Source organism: Ischnura elegans, chromosome 5, assembly GCF_921293095.1.
Source record: "Ischnura elegans chromosome 5, ioIscEleg1.1, whole genome shotgun sequence".
NCBI lineage: Eukaryota > Metazoa > Arthropoda > Insecta > Odonata > Coenagrionidae > Ischnura > Ischnura elegans.
In genome coordinates this window covers 22,329,999-22,354,979 of record NC_060250.1, presented here as the reverse complement: position 1 = coordinate 22,354,979, position 24,981 = coordinate 22,329,999, and the positions used below count along the sequence as shown (strand labels likewise).

Genomic DNA, 24,981 nt, shown 5'->3' with positions numbered 1-24,981 from the left:
TTAGTCGTCAGATTCAAGAGTTTTGTCTAAATTAACTAAGGAAATGGCACGGCTATTTGCATAATTGGAAAATCTTTGGCCCTTCCAAACATCTTAAGAGCAACTAGTATGTACCTCTGTAGATTCGGCGCAAATAATCGGGTTGTAAGATACAAGGTTGTGGATCTTACAGGTTAGGGTTTTTATTGATCATTAATATTAAAACGATTTCTAATCAACTTCACTGCCTTGTCTCTCTGTTTGTCGTTCTGAGGGTTCAAATCTTAAAATAAAATTTTCGCCCACTTCTGAAGGTACTACAGCTTTGAATTCTAGCATGGTAACAGAGTGTAGATGACATTGGCCCGGATGAATAAAAGTGAGCAAATGGTTATGCTCAATTGATTGGGAACATTTGCTTCATTTTTATGAATAAAAATCTGGAGCATAAGAACTTTCTCACCTCTGTCGGTGGTGTGTGAGCAAATGCTCACTTTAATTGCGGAGCATAAGCAAATGCTGAATTTTCAAGCATTTAGTACGAATAAGGTGGAGCAATTGCTTCAGAGGGTGAGCAAATGCTAAGGAATGCCTCTCTTCTGGACTGGATGCATCAGGGAAGTTTTTCATGATTAAGGGAATTATTCGTTGTGTTTGGCTACATAACGGCATCAAATCTGTTTTTTATCAATCAGACTGATTTTTAAGCGTCATGACATAAAAAATTTAATTCATATCTTCTCAAAACTGAATAAATTAATATAAAAATTTCCTTCATACACAAAACATGTACTAAGACTACACTGTGCAGTGTTTATTATTCCCGTATGAGAGCCATATGAGTGTTCAAATAAACGAAATTTAATTATATTTTTTACTTTTGCGTTCGATGTTTGATGTCACTCTGGGATAGACATTGGTAACCGTATATCACATTTTAAATGATATTATATATTTTTTAACTTTTGAATTAATTTTTTTAGCGTTGATGTAATATGATGATTTAAATTTATTTTTTACTTTAAAGTCCATTTTTTACGAAATGATGATTACAAAATGTATATTTTCATTCTAACCAAGCGTTAGATAAAAGCGTTTACTTGAATTTTTTTTAAATTTCTCTTCGGATCAAAGGCCAAAACATGCAGAAACACAGGCTCACCTGAAACACGAGATGCTCTCGCACTGTGAGCGTTCCGATGAAGAGGTCGTCCTGCTGCACGTAAGCGGAGAGCGAGGCGAGGGCGTAGGAGGAAGTTAAAGGCACGCCGTTGAGCGCCCGGAGTCCACCCTCGATCACCACGCTCGGCGTCGTGCGAAACGTCAGTGCGTTCAGGAGCGTCGTCTTGCCAGCGCCGCTTGAGCCCAGGATGGCCAGGAATTCGCCAGGATACGCCACTCCACTCACTACAAGCCATGAAAAGAGAGAGAAACATTCAAACATCTAATGACTACATAAAAATAATCATTGTTGGTAAATAATAGAGTAAAAGTAATCGGATTAGTAGTAACGATAACTTTTACAGTAGTTTGTACTTGTAACGACTACTTTTGCAGTGATTACTTTTGCAGTAATTTGTACTTGAAATGATTACTTTTGCAAAATGTAATTTGTTTTTGTAATGTACTCTTTACGGTGAAAAAGGAATAGTTACTTTCGTTAAAATAGTAACTTGCTCGTAATAGACGATTACTTTACTGATTTGACTGAAGGTGAAGAGTAGCCCTTCACGAAAAAGTCCATAGATCATTTGAGCTACACTTGTTTATGTTGGGGAAAATAATGCCTATGCTATCTTTTACTATATTACTCAGTTTTTTGAGTCTTAAAGAGGTTCATCATTTCCGAATCAATCAATATGCACTACCACTACTAATGGATGGTAAAATTATGTATTTGCCGCCGTACTATGTAATTCAGGAATTTTAGGAAGAGCAGAATTTCACGAGAAATGAGAGGAACGGCCAAAGGTGATATACAAGGGGATAGTTATCCATATCACCACAGCCTTACCAGAAAATCGTGGCATCCGGGAGCAATAACTCGAAGTGTCATCGAATACTGTATTAGTAGTTAAAAAATGAACGTATGCATTTATGTAAACATATTATTATTATATAGATACTTTAAATTAAATGATTTCCACTAAAATTTACCAAATACCAGACGTAAGATTTATTTTTTTCCTCCAATAAGATTAATGAAATGAAGCATTCACATATAAATATACCTACATAAATGGGAAGACTAGAAATAATACGGTCAATACGGTGAGATAGATGAAAAGTTTTATAAAGTAATACCTACTTGACGATTTTCGCTACAATCTAATTTTTATTTGTTTCAAAGCTATTTCACGTCGAATAACCAGTTTTTATATTCATTTTGTCGCCTTAGATGGCCGCGCAAGAAGAAACAGCAGGTGACATGATTGTTGAGGCGCCTGCGGAACACGAACAAAACAAGAGCATACCCTTCAAAACCGGTCTCTGTAATGAAATTGTCTTCTGAGAATGGCAAACCGGCAGCGTGCTGTTTTTTCGCCATTCGGCAACAATCAGGACATTCTCTTCTCTATCTGCCGCACGACCGCATGAGGGAACGAAAATCATCGCCGGTGTCTCGGGAGAAAACGAGTACTTAGTCTCGAGGATGCAATTACGGAGGTACCCGTGCATGATGAGATTCATCCCTACCCACCGGCATTCTAAGTTCGTCTCAATCGACGCGAGAAGTTAATCACGTGTTTTGATGAGACTTTTTTTAACGTTGAGAGCAAACACGAACTGGCTGAGATTGGCATCACGCGACTTCACAATAAGGCCGAATCAATGAATGAGAAAGTTGTAAAACTGAATCTTCGTTTTCCCTCACATGTCACAGCGACAGCCGGATTCTCAAAAATAGTGAACTACTTGATGCTTTAAAAGCCATCTTCTCGTTAGCTGGTTCTTATTTTTAACCAATAGGAGAGACAGGAAGTCCTTGTTGAATAATTTATTCGCCCCCTTGCGGAATGTATTTTGAGCGTTCTTGCATAGAAAAAAATCCTTCATAAACAGGCGACATGGAATTCAGATAGAAGTATTTGATTGCAAATTAAACGGTAACCCACAAGTTTTACTTAAAATTCACTCAATACCGTAATTTTTCTAGAATCCGGAAGCCAATTGCTATCACGGTCATTAATTACACCAGGAAAATTTATTTTCACAAGGTTCTGACAAGCCATATAATAATCACGACTGCATAGTGATATTAATGGTTCACCTTTAAAAGCCATTAGTAAAGTCGAAAGGAGACCACAGTTTTCTCATTTGTACTACGGAAATGGACTACTACCTCTGACTCTTCACATCTTTTAGCAATGAATTAAGACGACAGGTGCTCCCAGAACTAGTCCAGTCTTTATCATAACCATGACCTAGTATAGGCGGTAAAATCAATCGAAAGAGTAATTTCAAAAGGAAGTCAGACCGCCAAGATATTTTCTCTCATCAAATCTGCCATGGAACACTGTTAATCAAAGGGTTTAATGACAATTCAGCCAATAATCTAGAGAAAATCTGCTCCAAGGCAGACTTTTATAATAAATGTTATTAATGACGTAGTACACAGCAAACCTGAGTGCACCATGTTTCTGACGAACGGCACGGCAAGTGTGTATTTAAACCAGTTTTAATATTTGAGTTTGTTGGGGTTCCAAAGTCATTGCCCATCTTTGTGGGTTTATGGCTAATTATTCTGGGGCACTAAAGGAGGCTACTTGGCCTGGGAACTGGTTTTCACCAACGGTTCGCGATTGGCATTTGCTTATTTATTTATTAGGTACCAACTTCCCCGCAGACAGCACATAACGGCCGTTTACAACGAGGGTTTCCAACATTAACAAAGTACAACAAAAACATCCATGCCCTGGATAGGGATCACCTAACCAGGCGGGATTCGAACCCACGACCTGCGGTTTGGCAGGTGAGGATCTTACCCCACCGCCACCGAGGCCGGCAAGAATATATCGACATTGAAGTATATATCGACCGATCCTTGCCATAAAGTAGTATTTTAAGAAATCATTCCATTCAGGCGTACTTAGAATTCCTAGTTCAGAAAATCGTATGTGAAATTGAAATTTTGTCCGTAAAGGCCGTTTTACACGGTACACGGAATTGCGCAATCTGACGTACGTGCGAAGGCGCAATAAAAATTGCGTCGTGTAAACCGGTGAATTGCTAGAACACATGCGAGAATGCGTGGATGCGTGACGACAAAATAGCCCCTGTTCTAATTTCGTTCATGCATTCGCGCCATTCCACGCCATTTTAGAAATTAATGCCGCTCTAACCTGCGCAATTCCGTGCTCCGAATAAAACGGCCTTAAGAACGTACTACATCAGAATGCTAGTCAACAAAACTGTATCTCGATAAATCAGTCCAGATAGCCGTACCTCTACCGATTATTTAATTTTCGTTTTTGATCTCGATTTCCGTATTTCTTTCAATTATATATATTTTATGGCAAAGCAAAATTTTCGTGCCTCATTCTAAAGATTAATTTTCTCGGTTTCATGAGAGCTGTTTTGGAAAAAGGAGTTAAATTTCATTCGCGAAACTTATCGTCAGTAAACTGTTTGAATGTTGAGATAAAATATAAATTTTTTTTCATAAAATATTAATAATTTTAAAAATGATTAAAAAACGAGTTTACGGAAAGAAAATTTGATTTTTGACCAAAATACAATTATATCTCAAATTTTACACATCTTGCACAGTTTACTAGACAAGAAATTCTAGATACGCCTGAATGGAATGATTTCTTGAGGTACTACTTTATGGCTAGGAGCGGTCGATATGTTAAATCATGCATGGTCGCAGCTTAACACACAGAGAAGGGTTTATGATGCAGAGATGAACGTCTCCAGGGAAGAAGACCTCGAGTGCAGCAGGATACCTTGGCTAATGAGTACAGATCCCACAACCCCCACAGTTTCTCCTTCGTACCCAATAAATAATTTGAATCCACAGTTGCATGGGCAACTTCTTCACATGACAGGTGAGAGCAATGAGGACATTTTTTTAGACACTCAAACATGTAGGTTTAAAGCACAAGGAAGTTGCTGAACCCAGTGCCAAAGATGTGGAAGGACGGAATCACTCGTCATCATATATGGCTAGACCACGGATTTGGTGATATCCTCAAATAAAATTTTTACGTTAAAATAAAAAATTTAAGTTTATTAAAAATTCAAAAATCACGCTAAAATATTTTGAAATGACATCAAAGCATTCTCGTAAGGCCCTACTAACTATGGTGGATTGAACGATGATCTCAAAATTATGGAAATAGGTTGGAGAACGAAGAAACACGATAATTCATTTGTCAAGCGCACGTTACGATATATGAGAAACAATAAAATACACCCCGATTTTGCTGAGGGATAATGAGAAAGGAAATTAAACAAATAGTCTTTTATTTTTGAGAAAGGGCTCAGGAGATACTCGTCAACCACAAAGCAAATAGGTTTTGAGGAAAAACTTTTCGAACGTTTTTTTTTGTACCGCCATCTCCAAAAGCCACTGGTAATGATGCATTGCCATGTATCTATCCATCTTGCGGTATTGTATGTTTGGTTTTGATTCCATTGTTAACATTTGTTCCCATGATTCATGGGTATAATCTTAGAGGCTTAGGTATCATTAAAGTCTCCAGGAAAATAAATAAGTCTTTAGTGAGGGGTGTGACTCGTGATTCAACGAAGAATTTGTGAATCGACACCGATTTGAAAAACCTACGACAGGTTCTGATATAATTGACAGGTGTCCAGAAGCAATCCAAGGGATCGAAGGTTGTGGAATTCAGAGGAGAAATCTATTCATTCACCAAATGTGACCACAATCGAGCCATCATCATATTTCCCAAAAAACGGAGAGATTGAAAATTATATCGTGAGATGTATCAATTTTAGGCTTGGATTGTTAATTCTAGGAAATGAAATATCCCTAAGATTTTTTTATGATAGATGGAACCTCAGGCTATTTTCACTCTTTTAAAATTACGAAAAGTAGAATTTTTTTCAACATATCAACTATCGATATTTTAAAATATCATTTGTAATTATTGAATAATTTTTTCTCAGGCATAATGAACATTCGAGGTCACAATTATTAAGACATGAAGTTACGACTTTACACCGAAGAGACTAGGGATGCTAATGCAATATAATTTGTAAAATATGTAATAATACTTTTTATAGCACAAGTTACCCTCTACCAGCGATAATTATAAGCCCTCAGTTCATTTTTAAATATTTTTTTCGTACGCCCTCTATTTTGTTGAATAAGAGCCAAAGCCACCAAATCAACAGTCTTATAATGCGCGTGTTGCCGTCAGCAACCATAAATAATTCTGCATTGTTAGATTCCTTGAATTTATTGCCATAAGGGCCCCCGCGCACTGGCAACTTTTACAAAGCAACTATTTAGTTGCTTTGAGGAAGTCCCTATGGAACACACGGCAGTTGCGGCAACTAAAAAGTTGCCCGTGCGCGGGGCCACAGTCAATTTCGTGTGTTTCATTTGAACATCCACAGAGCAACTAAATAGTTGCTTTGTAAAAGTTGCCAGTGCGCGGGGGCCCTAAGATCAATGTATCATGATGAGGATATGCATCGCAAATCAAACTTATTTTGCCTTCAAATAACGGTGGAGGTTCACAATCGGCAATAGCATAAGTAAAGTGAGGAATAACACCAGCCTCGAGAGAACTCTTAAGCTCCATTAACAGAAACTGAACTCGGCGAAACTCGAATTATTTCGAACCAGACCAATAAATAATACATTAAATTCCTTCGACCATAGAGAAACTGATCATCATTAATGAACTCAATTGCAAAGGACTAGCAACAGTTTTTGCATCTGTCGATAGAAAAAACTACCTTCTTCGGCAGTGGTTGATTTCGAAAGAAATTTGAGCTTCTTTCGATTAACCCCTTCCACTTCGATTAATTTTCCGAATATCGTAATCCTATTCTCTATTTATTTTTTTCAGTGGTTCTCTTTTAAATGGTAGGTAGTGAAATGATATTTTGTAATTTTTAATCAACGTTGACCCGTGAATGAAAATGTGATTATTAAACATGGAGAATATAGCTATAGCTACTCGAATAAATTCATTTTAATCCTTCCAACGCATCATTTTTCATGAAATATGAATTATTTATGTATACCATGCATTTTTCGACATTGTTAAGCATTGAAAGTAATTATATTTTATCTCTAAGTAGTGCTAAAATTATTAAAATCCGATGACGAGCTACAGTCATCATTGCGCAGTTTTGCATCGAAAGTTCATGACGAGCTAGACTCGTCATTACAGCGCAAGGGGTTAATGACTAGCCCCAGTCGACTTAAGTGATTTTAAGTTGTTGTCAAACGCATTCTGAATTATTTTCAGCTCAGTCCTGTTGTTACATAAAGTAAATTCAAGTGAAACTATAGTGACTTAGGCCATCTTATGTATCGTTCTATTCGCGTAGACGACCAAAAAATACGAAATTTATAAAAAAGAGGTATGGATATTGATTGGAAACTCGTTTTCTGGTCTCTCAACGTAAGTTGAAAGCCATTGGACCGAATATATATCCAATATCATGTTCAAGGCTGTGCAGTGCCAAATCGGGACACTTGGCGTCTATAAAAAAGAACAAATAACAATTTTCGTCCTTTTAATACAGTCTCTCAAGCGACCTGTGAATAATAATGGTAGATTGGTTACAGCCAAAATGGCAGATACCCAGGACCCTGACGAACGTTTTAAACACGCAAATACAAACAAAAACAGTTACCGAATGACAGCTTGAAGTATAGTCATCTTTGAAATAAATCGATGCCAACATTATTGCACTCAAAATGAGATCAAGGAAAATACAAAACCTTATTTATCTCAGGTAAAAGTAAAAGACGAAAGGGAAAAAAAGTTGAAAAAGATAAAAATCTCCAATCGACGTCAATCCAGCACTGCAATAAATTAAAATTTCAATGCTTGTTACATAAAAAAGTGACTATTGGACTCTCAGTAACCATGAAACGCTTAAAAAATTAAGGACTGAACTGAGAGATTTGAAAACTTTGAGTGACGTTAAAAGAACAATTAAAACATGGTTACTGACAGATTGTTTTACAAAGAATAAAATTATTTTAGAGAATGGTGAGCTTATTTGTTATTAAGAATTTTTATTGATTGTTTAATTTTTTATTTGATGAGATACGAAATACAATACTTAATATTGCACTTGTTGATTAAGATCTGGCATTGTGGCACCTGCTGACAAGCCAATTCCGGCTTAGCGGGACCAGAAAGAAAACTATTTAAAAATGAAGTATTTAAAATGTTAGAATAAAAGAAGATTTCTCTTAATCTAACATTTTAAAGTCAAACATCTAAAGTATTCTATCTTTCTCTTTATTGTAGAAAATAAATAAATAAATATTATTTTTATTGCTATTGTTAATCGCTATTATTATTATTCGTTCAAGCCTCATTCGTATTCTCGTACGTATAATATCATTGACGTTCATTTTCAAAAGGGGTAGAGATAAGAGTCATTCACTATTTTCTCGCTACTTTTTTGTTCCATCTCTATTCCATTCTCTGTTCCATATCACTAGTTTTCCTTGATATGTCCCTTTTTTGACGTTACTGATTAACAGCTGACCACTCAGTTAGCGCTTAGACTTAGTTATACACGGATTAAAAGGACTGATGGCCGCAACATTACTAAAATTTCTCTAGGTGTCACAAAGTATAGCAGGAATCAATTTAATATATCCTACTCGTTATGCAACCACCGAGGTTTGTTGGCCTTGAGATTTCATTACGTAAAATAAATTTTCTATTGATACGTTATAATTCGAATAATCACTACGAAACAGCTTTATGTTCCAGAATGCCCGAAAATCGGATGACCCCTTATCAGTAAAAACCCTATCCAAACATTAGGTACATCTTTTTATGCTATTATTCATACTATTACACCATCATGTTACACCATACTATTACATATTTTGTTCGACATGATGTCGGAAGAATTTGAAAGATAATGTACCTGTAAAGATAGCAAGAAAGGAGCATAGTAGACATACCATTAGTAACTAATGCTTGTGCAACATAAAAATTTGAAGGAAATCTGAGAATTTATTAAATGAAGGTTAAGTATTTTTTTAATTAGGCACTTACAATAAATCCGGCCAATATAGTAAACAGTAAACGCAGGAAAAATCTTTTTAACAGCTCGATATAGATGATAAATATTTCGTGAAGATTATGCAATAATAGAATGAGCTAATAAAAGGCGAAGACTCGTGGTCCTCATCGTGAACGTTAATGAGGAGACCGCTTGCTGAAACAACGCCTTCTGATTGGCAAACAAATGACTGAGTGTTTAGCTGGCTACATTACCAGGAAACGTCCACAACTGCGGTTGAATGTACACCGCAGAGTCGAAGCTCGGATCAGTTTCTACGATGGCAGACGGAGTGAAGTGCACAACGGAGCCAGGGAATTTACTCAACTTCCCTCGGATCATCGTATCACAGAAACATCTAGATATGCCCAGTGGCGTCCACTTGATATGGTTGAAATCACATGCGAGGTGGTTGAAAGCAAAAAAAAAATCCCTCCCTACTTCCACGGGATTGGAAAAATAACCTCGTCAACAAAGAACCAGAGCTAGAGCCGAGCTGAAACTGATACCTACCCTATTTCTTCTGGGTCATTTTAAATTCAACACAAGAATAACTGAATTTTACTACTCCCAACACAATTAAGAAAGGTAAAAAATGGCGATACACGTGTATTGTAGCCATAAAATCATACGATACCTTTATTAATTAAAAATAGTTAATTAATTAAAATAGATCTTCTAAAAATCTTAAAGAGAAAACGGGAGTCTTAGTTGGCCGCATTATGAGGCATGATGGCCCGATGAAAACCATCGTAGAAGTAAAAGAGGAGAGGAAGAAGGGCAAGGGACGACCCCGAATGAGTTACATAAGAAAAGTTATGGAGCATGTAAAAGAGAAGAATTACGTCACGATGAAAAGGCTAGCGGATAGTCAAACTCATCTTAGGAATGTTGGCTGATGATGGTGATGATGGATAACAATAATATTGAAATTCCGAAACTGTATCAATTAACAAAAAAAGCCGTCAGCAGGCATAATCAGAAGCTTCTGCGCCCAGGAAAATACCTGGTATAAGCAATATATTTACAAGCGAAATTTTAATTTTTCCACCAATAATTTTTCCCATTTAAGGCATGAAAATTCCACATTTTTGGAGCTGAAAGAACTTCGCAGGGTAATTATGAATATGGAGAGGAAAAAAACGGTTTCAGCTATTGCAACTGTAACCCGTAAATGAAACGGTATCACCTGCCTATGGTCATAACTTCAACCATTGTAAAAATGAAGAGGTTTTGTGTTCACTCAATTCTGAAACCGATAATGCTTAGACAACGATCCACGCGTCTCCTTCTTAAAGAATGAACAGCGGAATAATTACGAGGAGAAAGACAGAAGCGTCACTTCTCAACATTCCACGAATGCGTCTCTCCTCCGGACATTCACGCCAAGTCACGGACGTTTATATAACCCCATGCAATGAATGCAAAACGGCATCTATGCATGCGCTTCAATAATATATCCTCCGCATTAATTTTTGGCCGCAGTTCGAAATTTTATTCAGAATAGAACGGGAACTTAAAGATTGATTGGAGCCACACCGAGAGGAAGTCAGCCCCAACAATGCGGGAATTTTAATTACATACTTTCACTCATACTAAGCACGAAGCATCATAAAATAATTATAAGCAGAAAGACATAAAATACGCTGTAAGGTGATGAGGGAGAAGCAGGATCAGTTATGACGAGAAAAGAATTCCACGCAATGAGCTCATGAGACGATGACCTTAGGAATGAAAAGTCGCCAAGACAGCTGACTTTCCTGATCATTTCCTGTAGTAAACAGAGAGATACTACCATGAAACTATTAATAAATTGATACAAAAAGCAGTTAAAAATGAAAAAAATGTCGTCTTTAACCTATATCTAACTTCAATCTAGTTGGCCTTTCATACTCCCGCCGTCGCAATTTATTGAGTCGACGATGCGTGGAGCTATGCCAGCCTCGCCGTCAGCTGATCGCAAGAAGCCGTTGACATATTAATTCCGGAAATTTGAAATTGATAGAGAAATAAATGATCAATAGAAGTAATTAATTATTTTATAAATTCCTATGCAGGATACGCTAGGCTACGGTATTATAACGATTTCACAAGTTGACATTCGAAGCAAAAATTAATAGTATTGAGCTGGAGAATTTTTCCAGCAGAACAATCCAAAAATAGACCTATGTTATATAAAAGATGTAAACTGTCCAAGTACAACCGGAAAAAAACATAATTCATTACTGCTGAAAAGATGGACATATCTGTGAGATACACTCTGGAATCAAAAATATTATGTCACACCTAAGAAAATTTGGCCGGCCAATGGCGATTAAAAAATCTTACAAGGCTTCTATCAACTATACACGACCTTATCGCAATCTAAGGAATGAATTCATCTACCAAAGGATGTTAAGCGTAAAAATTCCTCCATTCTCATATTCCTTTCCTTTCTCATTAACTGAGGCTGGAAAACCTTATAGTTGAGGATATTATTGGCCACAGAAACGAAGAAAAGTCTTTACAAGGAGTGAATTGCGGCTGAATGACCTAAATTATCCCCAAGCAAAGAGAATGATTGATGAAACCAACAACGAGCTCGTTTTCATAGCTGCTAATGGCAAATTGGTAGAGAGAACTGAATGCAGTCTTATATGATCTTGGTGTTATTTAATCACAGCCATGATAAGTCCCACATTTTGAACCAACCTGTACAATGCATGACTTGCATTTTTTACTCCTATTAATCTTTCTCTAATCTATCATAGATGAGTCTCATCCGATAAAAATAATTCTAACAATACCATTATTAAAAAACCATAGCTTTTTCTAACAATCTCTCAAAGGCTTATATCGTCATGAGTCTACATTGCCCAAAATTTCATCATGCCTGAGGAGGGAAAAATATGTTTTAGTTTATTTTCTACCTCCGTAACTGCGTTTGAATATTCATTTGTAAAATAAATTTATACCAAGTGATATCGTTTCTCCTTTTCCATGAATTAGGCCTTGGATACAGAATATCCATAATATATTTTCATTCCATTTTACAATCGATTTCATAGAAAAATGTGGTTTGTGGTGATATTCTACAAACTCTGTGGCTTTTTCTGAAGGAGGCAATCGTCACTGAGGGCAGAAATGCGATAGGCGTTGTTGGAATGTCACCGGATGCCGGCGGTTCTACTGCAAAACGCGATTGAGGTCAAATTTGGTTTTGTCTCGTGATTTAGAAACGGTGTGTACCTTAGACCATTCGCACGCATAACTATCTTCATCTCTGTCGCCTATTTTACGCTTTGAAGGATGAAGCGTCATTAAACTAAACCAGCATATCCTAGGAGAACATAAGCGTTGCGAGGAGTATGGCATGAGGATTAATTATAAGAACAACAAAGTAATTCGGTTTAGCAAAGCATCGCGTGCTATGAATGCAAGACTCAAGATACAAGTAGGTGGGCAAAACCTTGAGCAGGCGGAGCAATTCCAGTGTTTCGGCAGGACATTAGAGGAAAACGGATGCAGCAGTAAGGATATCAGGGGGACATTTCGCGTTGGCAGAAGAAGCGCTCACGAATGGGAAGGCTCTTTTGAGAGGATCGTTATGCAAGAGTTGAAAGAAAAAGGCTAGTGAAGAGTCTGATGTGGAGTGCAGCGCTTCACGGAGCAGAAACATGGACTAGGAAGAAGGACGAGAGAAGACTGGAGGCTTGATGCACTGAATAGTAGAAGCCTTCACGTTGTAGAAATCCATCTTACTGATTTGTGAATGAAAAACTTTGCTGTTACTACAATTTGGAACTTTATTTTCCTATTAGGAAAATAGAAAAAATGGAAAATAAAGTTCCAAATTGTAGAAACAGCAAAGTTTTTCATTCACAAATCAGTAATACTGGAGGCGTTCGAGATGTGGGTGCGGAGAAGAATGTGGACGGAGAGGAGGAGGAGCGACGAAGTGCTGGACATGGTGGGTGAGCAGAGGCAGCTTGTGGATGAGATACGGAGGAAACAGAAGGTATGGATGGAGCGAGTACTGAGCGAGGAGGGGATGTCGTGTTAGAGGGTAGAAATTTGGGTAAACGAGGGAGAGGAAGGAAGATCATAGAATAATCCTCTAAAATCGCTGGCACAGTAATGGCTTCGCCTGTTTTCTCTCTTTGGTGGGCCCTTTCCGCTTCTATAGTGTGAAGGTGTTTTACCCCGTCCCATCCCTCCCAACCCTTCCCCTACCCCAGAAGCGTCGTCGGGCTCCTATCGCGGCGGCGCCTCTTTCCTTGCTCCTTCTCTTCCAACCCCCTCACCGTATCAGCACGATTGCTGGGTCCCGGCCCCGGTGCGTTGTATCCTCGCAGGGCTCCCCTGAGCCCTAATTCTTATTATTATAGGAAGGAAGAGAATATGGTAATTTAATATAATGAAAGGGAGTAGGCCTTATTGTGAATTGAAGAGGAGAGTCCATGAAGTGAGGGATAACTGCCGCAATACTTATTTAACACTTCATGCAAACCTACGTCAATCGGGAGAATACTTTAATTAATAAATACAATATCAAAATCGACAGCGGAAAAGTGCTCGGTAGGCTCCCGGGGTTTCACTGCAGAGGGCCGGGTCTGTAAGTCCGAGACATTTCACCATCCCATCTCGGAAGGGGAAGAACAGAAGAAGGATAAAGGATGCCGTCGCCGCGATGAGAGCCAGATGACGCCTTCAGGGAAAGGATAGGGATGGAAGGAGTAGGATAGGGAAATCCCAACGCCGTCATTAGGGAGGCGTTGGCAACTAATAGCGAAACTATAATTTAATGTTTCTACGGAAAGGAAAGATTTTTCTATATAGAAGAAAATCCTACGATTTTCCATAGGTATGTAATGACTATAGACCTCAATTCTTGAAATTTGATTACATTAGTAAAAAAAAAATACGGTCTTCCAGAACATTTTATTTTCACTACACGTTTCGCCAGCTTTCGACATCATCAGAGAAAGCTATACAGAAGGATCATAAATCCGGATGATGTCGCAAGTCGGTGTAGCATATCGAGAAAACAAAATATAAAAGCAAAAAGTGTGCATCGCATATTCATAAATGAAACCAATTTAGATCCAACAAGCCACTAAAATATTAAATTTATTCTTAAATAATTTTTCACATGCGATACACCGTTGATGTTACTTAAGAAATGGAAGAATATTCTACAGATTTTTCTGGTATAGATTTTTTCTGCACATATTATGATCGACAATAAAAATTTGTTAGAACGTGACCAATATCAAATAGTCCAAAATCACGTACCGTGCTTGAGGATGTGCTTTCTGCGTGGTGACCCCGCCAGTCCCCTCTCCTCTCGCCCTCCCCTCCTGGAGAAGGGCCTCGCGATCCGCCTCCAGGCGGCCGAAGCAGCGGCCCCCGCCGCCGACGCCGTGGACGAGAGCCGCTGCCTCCGACGCCGCACCGAGTCCTCGACGTCGGCCGAGAACACGTCGATGCCCCACCACGTGTACGCAATCCGCCCCCCGGACTGCTTGAGCAGCGTGTCGTGAGCGAAGGGTCCATTGCCCGCCGCCTCCTCCTCCTTCGACAAGGGGTGCAGGCCCCCGGCGTATCCGTTGGAGGGCGAAAGGGGGCGGAGGGAGCCGTAGCAGGCGCGGATCGCCCCGCCGCCCCCGCCGTCTCCAACGCCTCCGCCTCCGGGGGCGCGGCCGTTGCCCAGAAGCAGAGAGTTGGACTCGCGGAAGACGGGGGCCAGGGAGTCTAGGTCGATGGTCTCATCGCTGGGGGGAGAGCCGGTGGGTGGTGTGCTGTCGCCGCCGCTGCGATCCTCGGGCTCCACCTAAAAAGGGTAACGGAAGAAAAGACGAATTAAAACATAAAGTTTTCTAAGTATTTTCATATTCATAATGACTATCAAGGTATATCGGTGTTTTACTATTTCCTCCAACTCCACAGAGGCATATCAATATCATAAAAAAATATTTCCTTATGACGACCATCATGGGGACAAGCATTAACTATCAATCTTATTCTGAAGCCTGCATCAAACAATCATTTTTTGGTCCCTTCCGAGGGAAGGCTTCAATCCCTCTAACGAGGACGGAAAAATGACGATGTTACACAGTGGCGGATCCAGAGAGGGGCAATACCCCCTTAGGTATCCAAGTTACCCTAGATAAAATGGTTATTTTGTTCAAACCCCAACTACAGCCGGGTGGTTACCCTCCAGGTCCTCCACCTAATCTCTCCCCCCTTGTCCTTATCCTTCATCCGCCTCTGAATTGTCACGCAATTATTTTCAGCATTAAACATCAATCTAATTGAAAAGTCTGAATCACATGATCATTCCTTATCGATGGCTAAGTTCTCACAAAAGGTATTTCAAAAATAGCAACTTTTCAGGAGAGCAAAAAAAAAAGATTTATTTATTTTTAATTGTACATACAGAAGAGTAATGAAGACCAAATGGATCGACCGAGTTAGTAACGAGGAAGTCCTCAGAAGAGTAGGAGAGAAGCCTCATGAAAGCCTCAGCAAGAAGACGGAACAACCTTATAGGCCACATCTTGAGACATGATGGCCTGATGAAGACAATCGTCGAAGGACCAGTGGAAAGCAAGAACGGAAAAGGAAGACCTCGGACAAAATATATGGAACAAGTAAAGAGAGATGTGAAAGAGAATAAATACGTAGGTGTGAAAAGATTAGCTGATAGGAGAACTGAGTGGAGAGCTGCGTCAAACCAATCCTAGGATTGTTGACCAGTGATGATGATGAGTTTTAATTGAAAATCAAAACCAAAAATGCATAAAACTGAAAAAGAAGCAAAAATTTGCATACAAATAGTTGTTTTTTCTTGAATTTTATTTTTTTACTAACAATATCAGCAGTATTAACTCACACCGGCCAACTTTTGAAATACTTGTTGTTAGAACATAGCCATCGTTGTGTCTCTTCCGAGCGATCGCCCTCAATGATGCTGGAAAAACGACCAATTCACGCGATCATTTTCCTCAATAGCTTCAAAGATGGAGATTCCATCCTTTTTTCCATCGCTCGGCACATCCTTTTTTCTGCCGTTGAAACCACCGCTCCACTCAGTTTTTCTCCACTCAGTTTTTGTGACACCAACAAGAAAGTACGGCCGCTAACAGTGATTATAATGCCACGCTTTGCTTTTGCTTGAACGACAGTTGTAAAAACGAAAAGTGAGGGAATAAGCGATGGAAAAGAGACGTTACGAATGACCTAGTGATTCAGAAAACGATGGGTTGAGGGATCTCTCTTTTGGTCCTTGAAAGCCTATCGCTGGAGCTATCATTCTGAGGGACGGAAAAATGATCGTGTGATTCACGCTTAGGACACTCATTCAAGGAGAAAAGAGGCATTCGTGCGTAATATTATCGACGTATTTCCGTTCTCCCCGCATTCCTTAGTCTTCAATGTCCATTGGTCTTTATATCATTCCTTCAATTCTACAAAGGCACGGTATTTATACAAAATATTTTATCACGTCCTCGAATAAGAGAGCTCCAAGAGAACAAGCATTAAGTGCCACTCTTATTCCAAGACATTAAGTCATTGAAGGAGGCAAAATGCATTGATACTCATTACATAACATTCTCAAGGTAATTACGTTCTTAGCGCATTCCCTTGCTTTGAAAGTGTATTATGATAACACATTTCCACCGACCCCACAAAGTTACAATAACAAGTAACGATTTAACAAAAATATTATATAACCATTATACAACATTATTATACAACAACACGGGAACCAAATGAAGAATAGGGATAAAGTTTCTGAAAATAAAAATTCAAAGAAACCAACTATTAACTAAATCCAATAATAATTATACTGTTCCAAGTATATTCTCTCATGGTAATATCGAATTTTACATATTTCCCGGCCTTCGGGGTCTATTGCCAATTTCTCTAATTCCTCCACCTCTACACTACACCTTATGAAAATTTTTTCCATTTATTTGGCTTTAATCAAGAGAATGCTATGGCATACGAGTTGAAAATACCTAAATTTTGCCATAAATAAATTTTTGAATTGCCTTCTGAATATTCAAATTGAGCAATTTTACACATCATATTGAATTAAAAGGATAACCTTTTGATTTACGTATTTACTTATTCATTTTTCACCTCTGATTTATTCCTGTTCGTAATAGTAATTAAAGGGAGTAGCAGCTTAAACATTTTTCCATTTTACAATTGCATTTTGCAGAGAGTAACATTGCGTCTTATTGATAGATAATTCTTGTTTCTAGTATTAGCGATGGGTTCCGCCAACAAGGGCACCAGAAAAGAACGGACTTTATACATTTCGAGGCGCATTATCAAGGACACGAGGTAGTTTACGGAAGAATAGGTGAAGAGACCTCATTACGAAACACTTAGAAGGTAAGCAGGAATTTCTCTAATTCCTGCCATGCTAAGAACATGAAGACATGCGAGCATCATAAAAGGACACCACAAATGCAGCCAGGTGTACTCGATAACGATTTAAACTAACATCCCTATTTCATATCGGCGGTCAAGGATTTTCACTAATGACCACCGGGAAAGGATGACACGGATTGATGCCTCATTCCTCTGACTTATCCAGGGAACGCAGAGGCACACTAATTATTCAAATATCTCTTAACTCCGACTTCAGATACTGACAGTAGGATTTATTTATTTATTTATTTAAGTAAATTTCACATACAGCCGTGACGCCAATTTACAGTGAAACTTTTAACAATGACATACATGAATTAGACACAATACAATAACAATATAAAAACAAACAAAGAATTAACCAGTAGGGAAGTATAACATTCAATTAGCAGACATATGGGTCAAAGCTTGTGCGGTGAATTTTTTGCGTGACAGGTAAAAAGGATCTATGGAAGGAGGGAGCGAATTTAGAAGGGAGGAGAGGCGATGTAAAGGTGAGCGCTTGGTCACGGAGATTCTGGGAATCGGTAGGTGGAGTAGGGAGAGCGAGCGGGTGGAACGAGTCGGTATTCTAAAATTCAACTGTGAGAGGAGTTCAGGGCAGTCAAAAGTCGAGTTCAATATGTTGTGTAGAAAGTTGAAGTCCGTTTTAAGTCTGAGATTCTGCAGATTAGACAAGGAAAGAGAAGACAATACAGCATCAGAGGACATATTGCGTAAGTGAGGGATTCTATGCCTAACTATTTTGGCAAAGAAGTGGGGGATGCAATCGAGGGATTTTAGGTTAGTCGGGGCTGACATGGACCAAATTGGAGAGCAATACAAAACTATGGGAAGGACAATCGTTGAGAAATAGGAGTGAAGTGCAATGGGATCCTTAATTTCCGTGAAGCGGTAAAGAAGGCCTAACAGAGACATGGCTTTCTTTTTTTGCGAATTCAATTAATAGCACGTATTCAACGAAGACATTTCAATCTTCCTGACGAAATAGAACGAAAATTCATTTTTAAAATAATACAATTCAAAACTTCCTTATGGAGTTTGTTTATATAGGGGGCAAGAGAAGTTGCGGTTGAAAAAGAGCGTGAAAAGTGTCATTTTTTTCGATGTATTGTGCTGAGAGGGTCATGGAGCCACGTAGAATCAAGTCCTAACTTAGGGTGTGTTATTGTGCTAAAGATATGTAAGTCGTGAGGGAGCAATAAAACCATCCTAAACACCCAAAATAGGAGGTAAGAATTTTCCTATAGATGACAGAAACTTGAGACAGAAGACGAGTCACTCCATTTTTTACCACTTCATTTTTTACCACTTCATTCCCGTCGAAAACGGCGAGAGTTTTCATAGCCTCACAGGTATTTGCTACTACATACTACAACAACACTACAACATAGGATACTACAACTGGTAAAATTAAGGCTTCCCTTTGAAGTAAAAGTTGCTCCACAAATTCAACGTAAGGCCTACAAAAATTATTTCCTGTTACGTATTCACACAATTACGATGGCGGATTTTCCATGAAAACTTTACTTCATTAAAAAAAAGTTACTCTATGTGAATAGCCAATAAAATGAGATGAGTGGCTAGCTATTATCATGTTTGTAAACATCAAAATATACGAGGAAATTATCCATAACGTAGGGCATTTGATAGCAACTTACAATCACGCTGTAATTTTCTACATGAATTAATTTTCCATGAACATGAGATTTCTAAATTACTGAGAAACTGCAAAATCACTTATTTAAACTACAAAATGAAACTATTGGAATAAATTCAACAAGAAGTTCAACAACCAAATATAATATGTTAAGAAAAAGAAATTTTCAAAATTTTCACGGTGACAGAGAAATCAATACATTGACCAATTTCCATTGAAAGTTAAAAAAATAAAACAGCTCCATTAATCCTTTTATCTCATCCACGTTTCGCAACACCTGATGCAAAAGGGGTAGCTGTATGATCTTGATGACTTAATAGGCTTATTTTGCTTAAATCCGCATCGATCAATTGAATTGAGCTCATACTGACGTATTTAAAGCGACTACGATTCGATACTTCATTTTCTTGCGCTTTTAATTGTCCTATTTACTTTGTTCACGCATTTGAGATTGAGGCAGAACTCTGCGATTGCAGTGGGTTTCAGATCGCCAGAAGAAATGGCAGGTGCACTAAGTGTTTCTTTTTTGCTACCGAATGTCATTTCAAATCAATATGTTTTTCCTTTGGGTCTCGATTGATTGATTAGTACACGATTATCACCTCAGGCAAAGAAACGAGCTTTTGACTCAGGGGAAAGTCTATGACGATCGCACCTTATTTTTAGTGCTTGTTTTATCAGCTCATTGAGACGGAGTTAGGAATGTATTGGAAAAGGTGAAAGTGCGCAAACGTATCCTGAGGTGAGAAATTAACGAGTTGTAGCCGATGAAAAATCCTTTTCACTCATTTGTTAAAAATTGTTTCTTGCGGTGTAGGTATCTGGAGTACTCGTCGCCGCAAAAATATTTGAGGTAGGTGTACATCAATAGACGTAAAACAGGTTTCTTTCATTTTCCTAGCAACACCGAGCAGCATGATTTTTAATCAATCATTAAGTGGTAGTGCACATCGTTAGCATACGCAAATGGGAAGGAGTTAATATTCAAATATACTTAATACCTTTGGCCAAAATACAGATTCACTAAAATATGAATGTTGATTAGACTCCTCACTCGTGAAACTATCGTGGAAATTTCCCCATGAAATTTCATTTTTATCAAAATATGCATTACATTTTCTTTAAACAAATCATATTAATCGCAAAAAGCTCTGATGAATATATAAAAATATTCCAAAACTTTGGCAAAAAACCACATTTAATTCTCAAAGACCAATACTCCCAGACTCCAATCAACGTTAAAAATTGAAGTCAGGAGAAGGAAAAAATAAATTTATTTTATTTTCTTATCGAAAAGTAAACAGATGGATAAGATCCTACGAGATGACTTAAATCAAAATGGTCTAAACCAGGGGTCTTCAATTTACTAGGCCACGAGGGCCACATTCCAAGTTCCGAATCGCCCTGCGGGCCGGATAGCAGATTTGCCGATGACTGAAGTATTCGATACCAACGTCTACTGAAGAATCCGGTGGCGTATTTCTTATTTACGAACAGTTGAAGGTGACTTTTACGTGCAGTACAGCGCTGCAATGCTCCTAGCGGCGTCTCACGGTGTTAAACGAGCGAGAATCGCGCGCTACTTGAATCGAGTGCGCGGGCCGGATCCGGCCCGCGGGCCGTATTTTGGAGACCCTGGTCTTAACTATCCCAGGGACGACGTTTCACAGCTGGGGACCCGTTAAAAGAGTAATTTATCGAAACTTAAACGGCGTATTGCTTATAGCCTATTTATTACCATTGGTTATGATTCAACCTCCCATAAAATTCCACTCCATGAAAAAAACTCCAGTAAACTGAAGAAAAAAGAGCAAAAATAAAACAGTGACGCGGCCCCAAGGAATCTCTTGATAGCAATAACTCATACGTTCGCCGTTTCCACCACAGACCAAGGATTTCAAAGCGACTAGAAGAGATTAATCTCCGAGAGAAACCCAACTACATTCTCCACTGCAAAGTATTCGCGCTTCGCATTGTGATTAGTTCGGGGTGTGTCCGCTTGGGGGACACGCGAGGCGCGAACCTCGAATTTGAAAACAGCCGATGGGCGTGCAGGCACTCGGAAGGGACAGCTTGAAGGATTGGGCCAAGCGATTCGGGGTGATCACGAAATTCGCGCACGTAATCATTGAAAAAATACAGACGAGGTCAATGGTTGAGCCGAAAATATTGCAGCAGCCAAAGTGATCCCACGAATGATGCAGATTACATTAAAATTATTCCTATTCCTTTTTCGTTTCATAGAAAACTAAGCAGACACTCAACTTTACCCATAGGATATGAGGACTTATTCCATTCATAGTCTAATGATCTAGTGAAATAGTAGTAGTTTCGATTAATTACTCTTTTAGCGGGTCCCCAGCTGTGAAAAGTCGTCCCTGGGATAGTTCAGTGAAATAGCAGTGAAATACTACAGCGGTTCCCGATCGGTGCAGGTGGCACGCGTACCCCTTGGGGACACACGGCGATCCAGTCAGGGGTACGCCGATAATAATCGGTAATGGCGGACGCCAGGAACTATGTATCTCCTAACCAGGAAATATTTATACATATTATGTTGGGTATGTAAAACAGTTTCTACTTATGCAATTATTTGGAACTAAAATTGCCTTTTACTAGTAGTGAAATTATGTAACAAAACATGCACGATACATTTTTGGGAGTACAATGTTAGTTATATACATATACAGGGGTGTGATTGGAAAAAAGGTTGGTAACCGCTGGTATAGAGGATTTAGCTTTAAGATATAGCTTTTGGCTGCTGGCAGAAGATAACTGAGTAGGTACATATTTCGAATGGTATTTGGAGGAACTGACCGACAGCATTTGCGACATGATGGAAGGACAATGAAAGAAGGAGGGAGGGAAACCCAGTGCGGATGAATGCTTCAGGGGAATCCCAGCAGGTGCGCCGTTCTATCAAAGCTGACGTTTCGAGAGATAACTTTGCCATCATCCTTAGGGCGTTGAGTCGGACTCAACGGTCTGTTTTAGACAGCCTGCTCTTAGCAAAAGACGCTAAGGGGACCACGGCTTAACGTCCCATCCGACGGATGGAGTGATGAACTTGAAGTGCCCTCCAAACAGCACTCCAAGTAAGGATCGGCCAACTTCAGGAAAATCTCTGACGCCATCGGGATTTGATACCGGGTCTCAGAGGTGAGAAGTCGAGGTAAAACGCTGACGCAAAAAACTACGGATTTTGGGAACACTCACCAAAATCACCCACTCCCAACTCACCCACTAAGGAATACAACCAGAAAGTTTTCATATAATTTTTCATAAATGCAGTGTTAGTTTCCTAGCAATTTTGTTTTTTCCTCGATGATTGAAAAATGTTTATGCCTCGATGGCAAGAGATGTTTGATGATGCATTAACACCTAGAAAATACCATATGATTGTATAAGACTACCGTAAATTTTAACACACAGGTTCATGCTTTTGCGTTTTTTTTCATATACTATCCCTCAGGTTCAGTTGCTACGTTGTTGATATGTATGGCTGGCCTTGAGAATAAGTGAAAGTCAATACTGTGAGAGTAAGTAAATTAAAAATGCATCAAACATTCCCCAACATACTTTCCCAAATCAGCACCAAACGCCTAACGTGAGAAGATTTATTGTTTGAGTCATTTTCGATTTCATGATACTTGAAATCCTTGTACGGCATTTGAAATCCCAATCCAAGTAACTGTTCCTATTTCAAGAATTTTATTGGTGCATATTAAAGTTCACTATCGTAAGTAGCCAAGAATTAATTTTAAACACAACTCCAGAAATAAAGGAGGAATTGAGCTGTATGGTCCCTGAAATACGATATGAAGTTAAAACCCCAAATATCCTTAAAATTGTCCGTTGTAAAATAAAGCCATTTGATAATTTTACGGCTTTTACTGCTATTTTACTTCTTAATATACTAATTGAGATGACAGATACCCCAGGAAATAAAAGTGATTGCAATAATTCAGTGTAGGTATTCGGGGAACATACCTAACTGAAAGACAAGTGGCATGTCACTCATCACTAAAAGAAGATATTTTTTTCCAGAGACTTATTCGGAATCGGATTCGCAACTGCACATTGGCATGAGTGGCCAGTAAGCATGTAACGAATGATCGCCGCTTGATGTTCAATTGCGATCGTGACCGACGGATCGATATCGCAAAAGCGATAATCCATTTGAGTATTTTCGGCACGCTGCATGTTCCTCATTCCACGAAATTCATGCCGACACATACCCACATGCATTGAAAAACTGGCATTCTGGATAATCTTCCATATCACTATTGTCTGGAATACGACGGTTGGTGTGAATCGATAACTCAAAAATAATGACTTACAATAGCCGAGGGAGCTGATAAAGGTAATATATTTTTGAATGTACCGTGATGGAATTTTAAAAAATTTAAACTGCTACCAAATAAAAAAAAAACTAGGACAGGAAACTAAATATGGCTACATTTGGTTTTAATCGCGTATAAGGAACTTTAAAAAGAGTACCCATGCTTTGGTACTCTTTATAAAATTTTGTCATGACATTTACATTTGATTTACATCAAGTAGTAAGAAACTCATAACATTTGGTCGTTTCGTCGTAACACTTCAGATGTTTATAAGATAAGCTCCCTCACATAGCAATTGATTCAACCTAAAGTGTTTTGGATAGGCGAGGCTAAAGCTCATCATAGACTAAGCCTTAGGCGTGCGAATACCAGAAGGCAAGTTCCTCTCCCTGGGCCATCGCGCACTTCGAGGATATTCTATTTGGGAATGTTTCAATACGGGATTTGAACCCAATACCCCTATATAAATAGCCTAGCGTTCAGCACACTAGGGTACCACCATAAATATGGATTGCAAGCAGCTCGCTAGAAGGAGACTCCCAGCTGCCGAAAGCGAATCCAGCGATAGTAGTAAGAGGAGACCTTCGACTGCGTAGGCGTGACTCGAATATCCCTGAAATAGTGTGCGCACAACGGAATTCAAATACAAAATCGTCAGTCTAAAAATAAACCCAAGGTATCCTTTTATGAAACTGGAAGGGACATAAAAGGATCGCAGCAAAACTTTAGAATGGTTACCCAAGTCATCGCAGTTCCCAGAGCACTATCTATTCTCATCAGCGTTTTTACAGCACTTACCGATAATTATGGTAAACGTGGGTTTCTAAAATAAAGATAATAATTCCAATTCATCTAACATTTCAAATATCTCATATTTCGAAGATATGATGGAACAAAAAGTACTCAACATGATAATTATTTATTCTACAGCAGTGCTAATTACGGTGAACGTGGGTTCAAACTTTCAGTCTGCCCCAAAAAATAAATGAAAATGAATCCAATCAATCCAAAATGAATCCATTTCAAATATCAAATATTTCAAAGACATGACGGGACAAAAAATACTCAACATTTACATTGTTAATGCTAATGTCCAGAGTCTAAAACAATTCAAATAATATTTAAAAAATTTATGCACACAATCCTCACGTCAAAGTTCATCATCTTACAACTTCCCGTAGACTATTTAATATGATTATTTCCCCTAATCAAATGGTAATTCAGTATATCTCTTTTTTAATAAACAGCGAACGATACTAATGAGCTAAATGAGTGTGCCATCCCATACTGATCAAGCCACCCTTCCTCACTCAATTAAGAGCCAACTCCTCATCA

At 38.7% G+C, this 24,981-nt stretch overlaps 1 protein-coding gene across 1 annotated transcript in view; it reads right to left on the bottom strand.

Moving 5' to 3' along the window:
- LOC124158578 (protein white) overlaps nt 1-24,981 on the bottom strand; it is a 181,033-nt gene that overhangs the window by 23,016 nt on the left and 133,036 nt on the right. Inside the window, exons 2-3 of the mRNA XM_046533738.1 lie at nt 14,494-15,031; nt 1,142-1,386 (exon numbers count right to left, since the gene is read on the bottom strand). Coding sequence (XP_046389694.1) covers nt 1,142-1,386; nt 14,494-15,031 — 783 coding nt within the window. The remainder of the gene's footprint in view (nt 1-1,141; nt 1,387-14,493; nt 15,032-24,981) is intronic.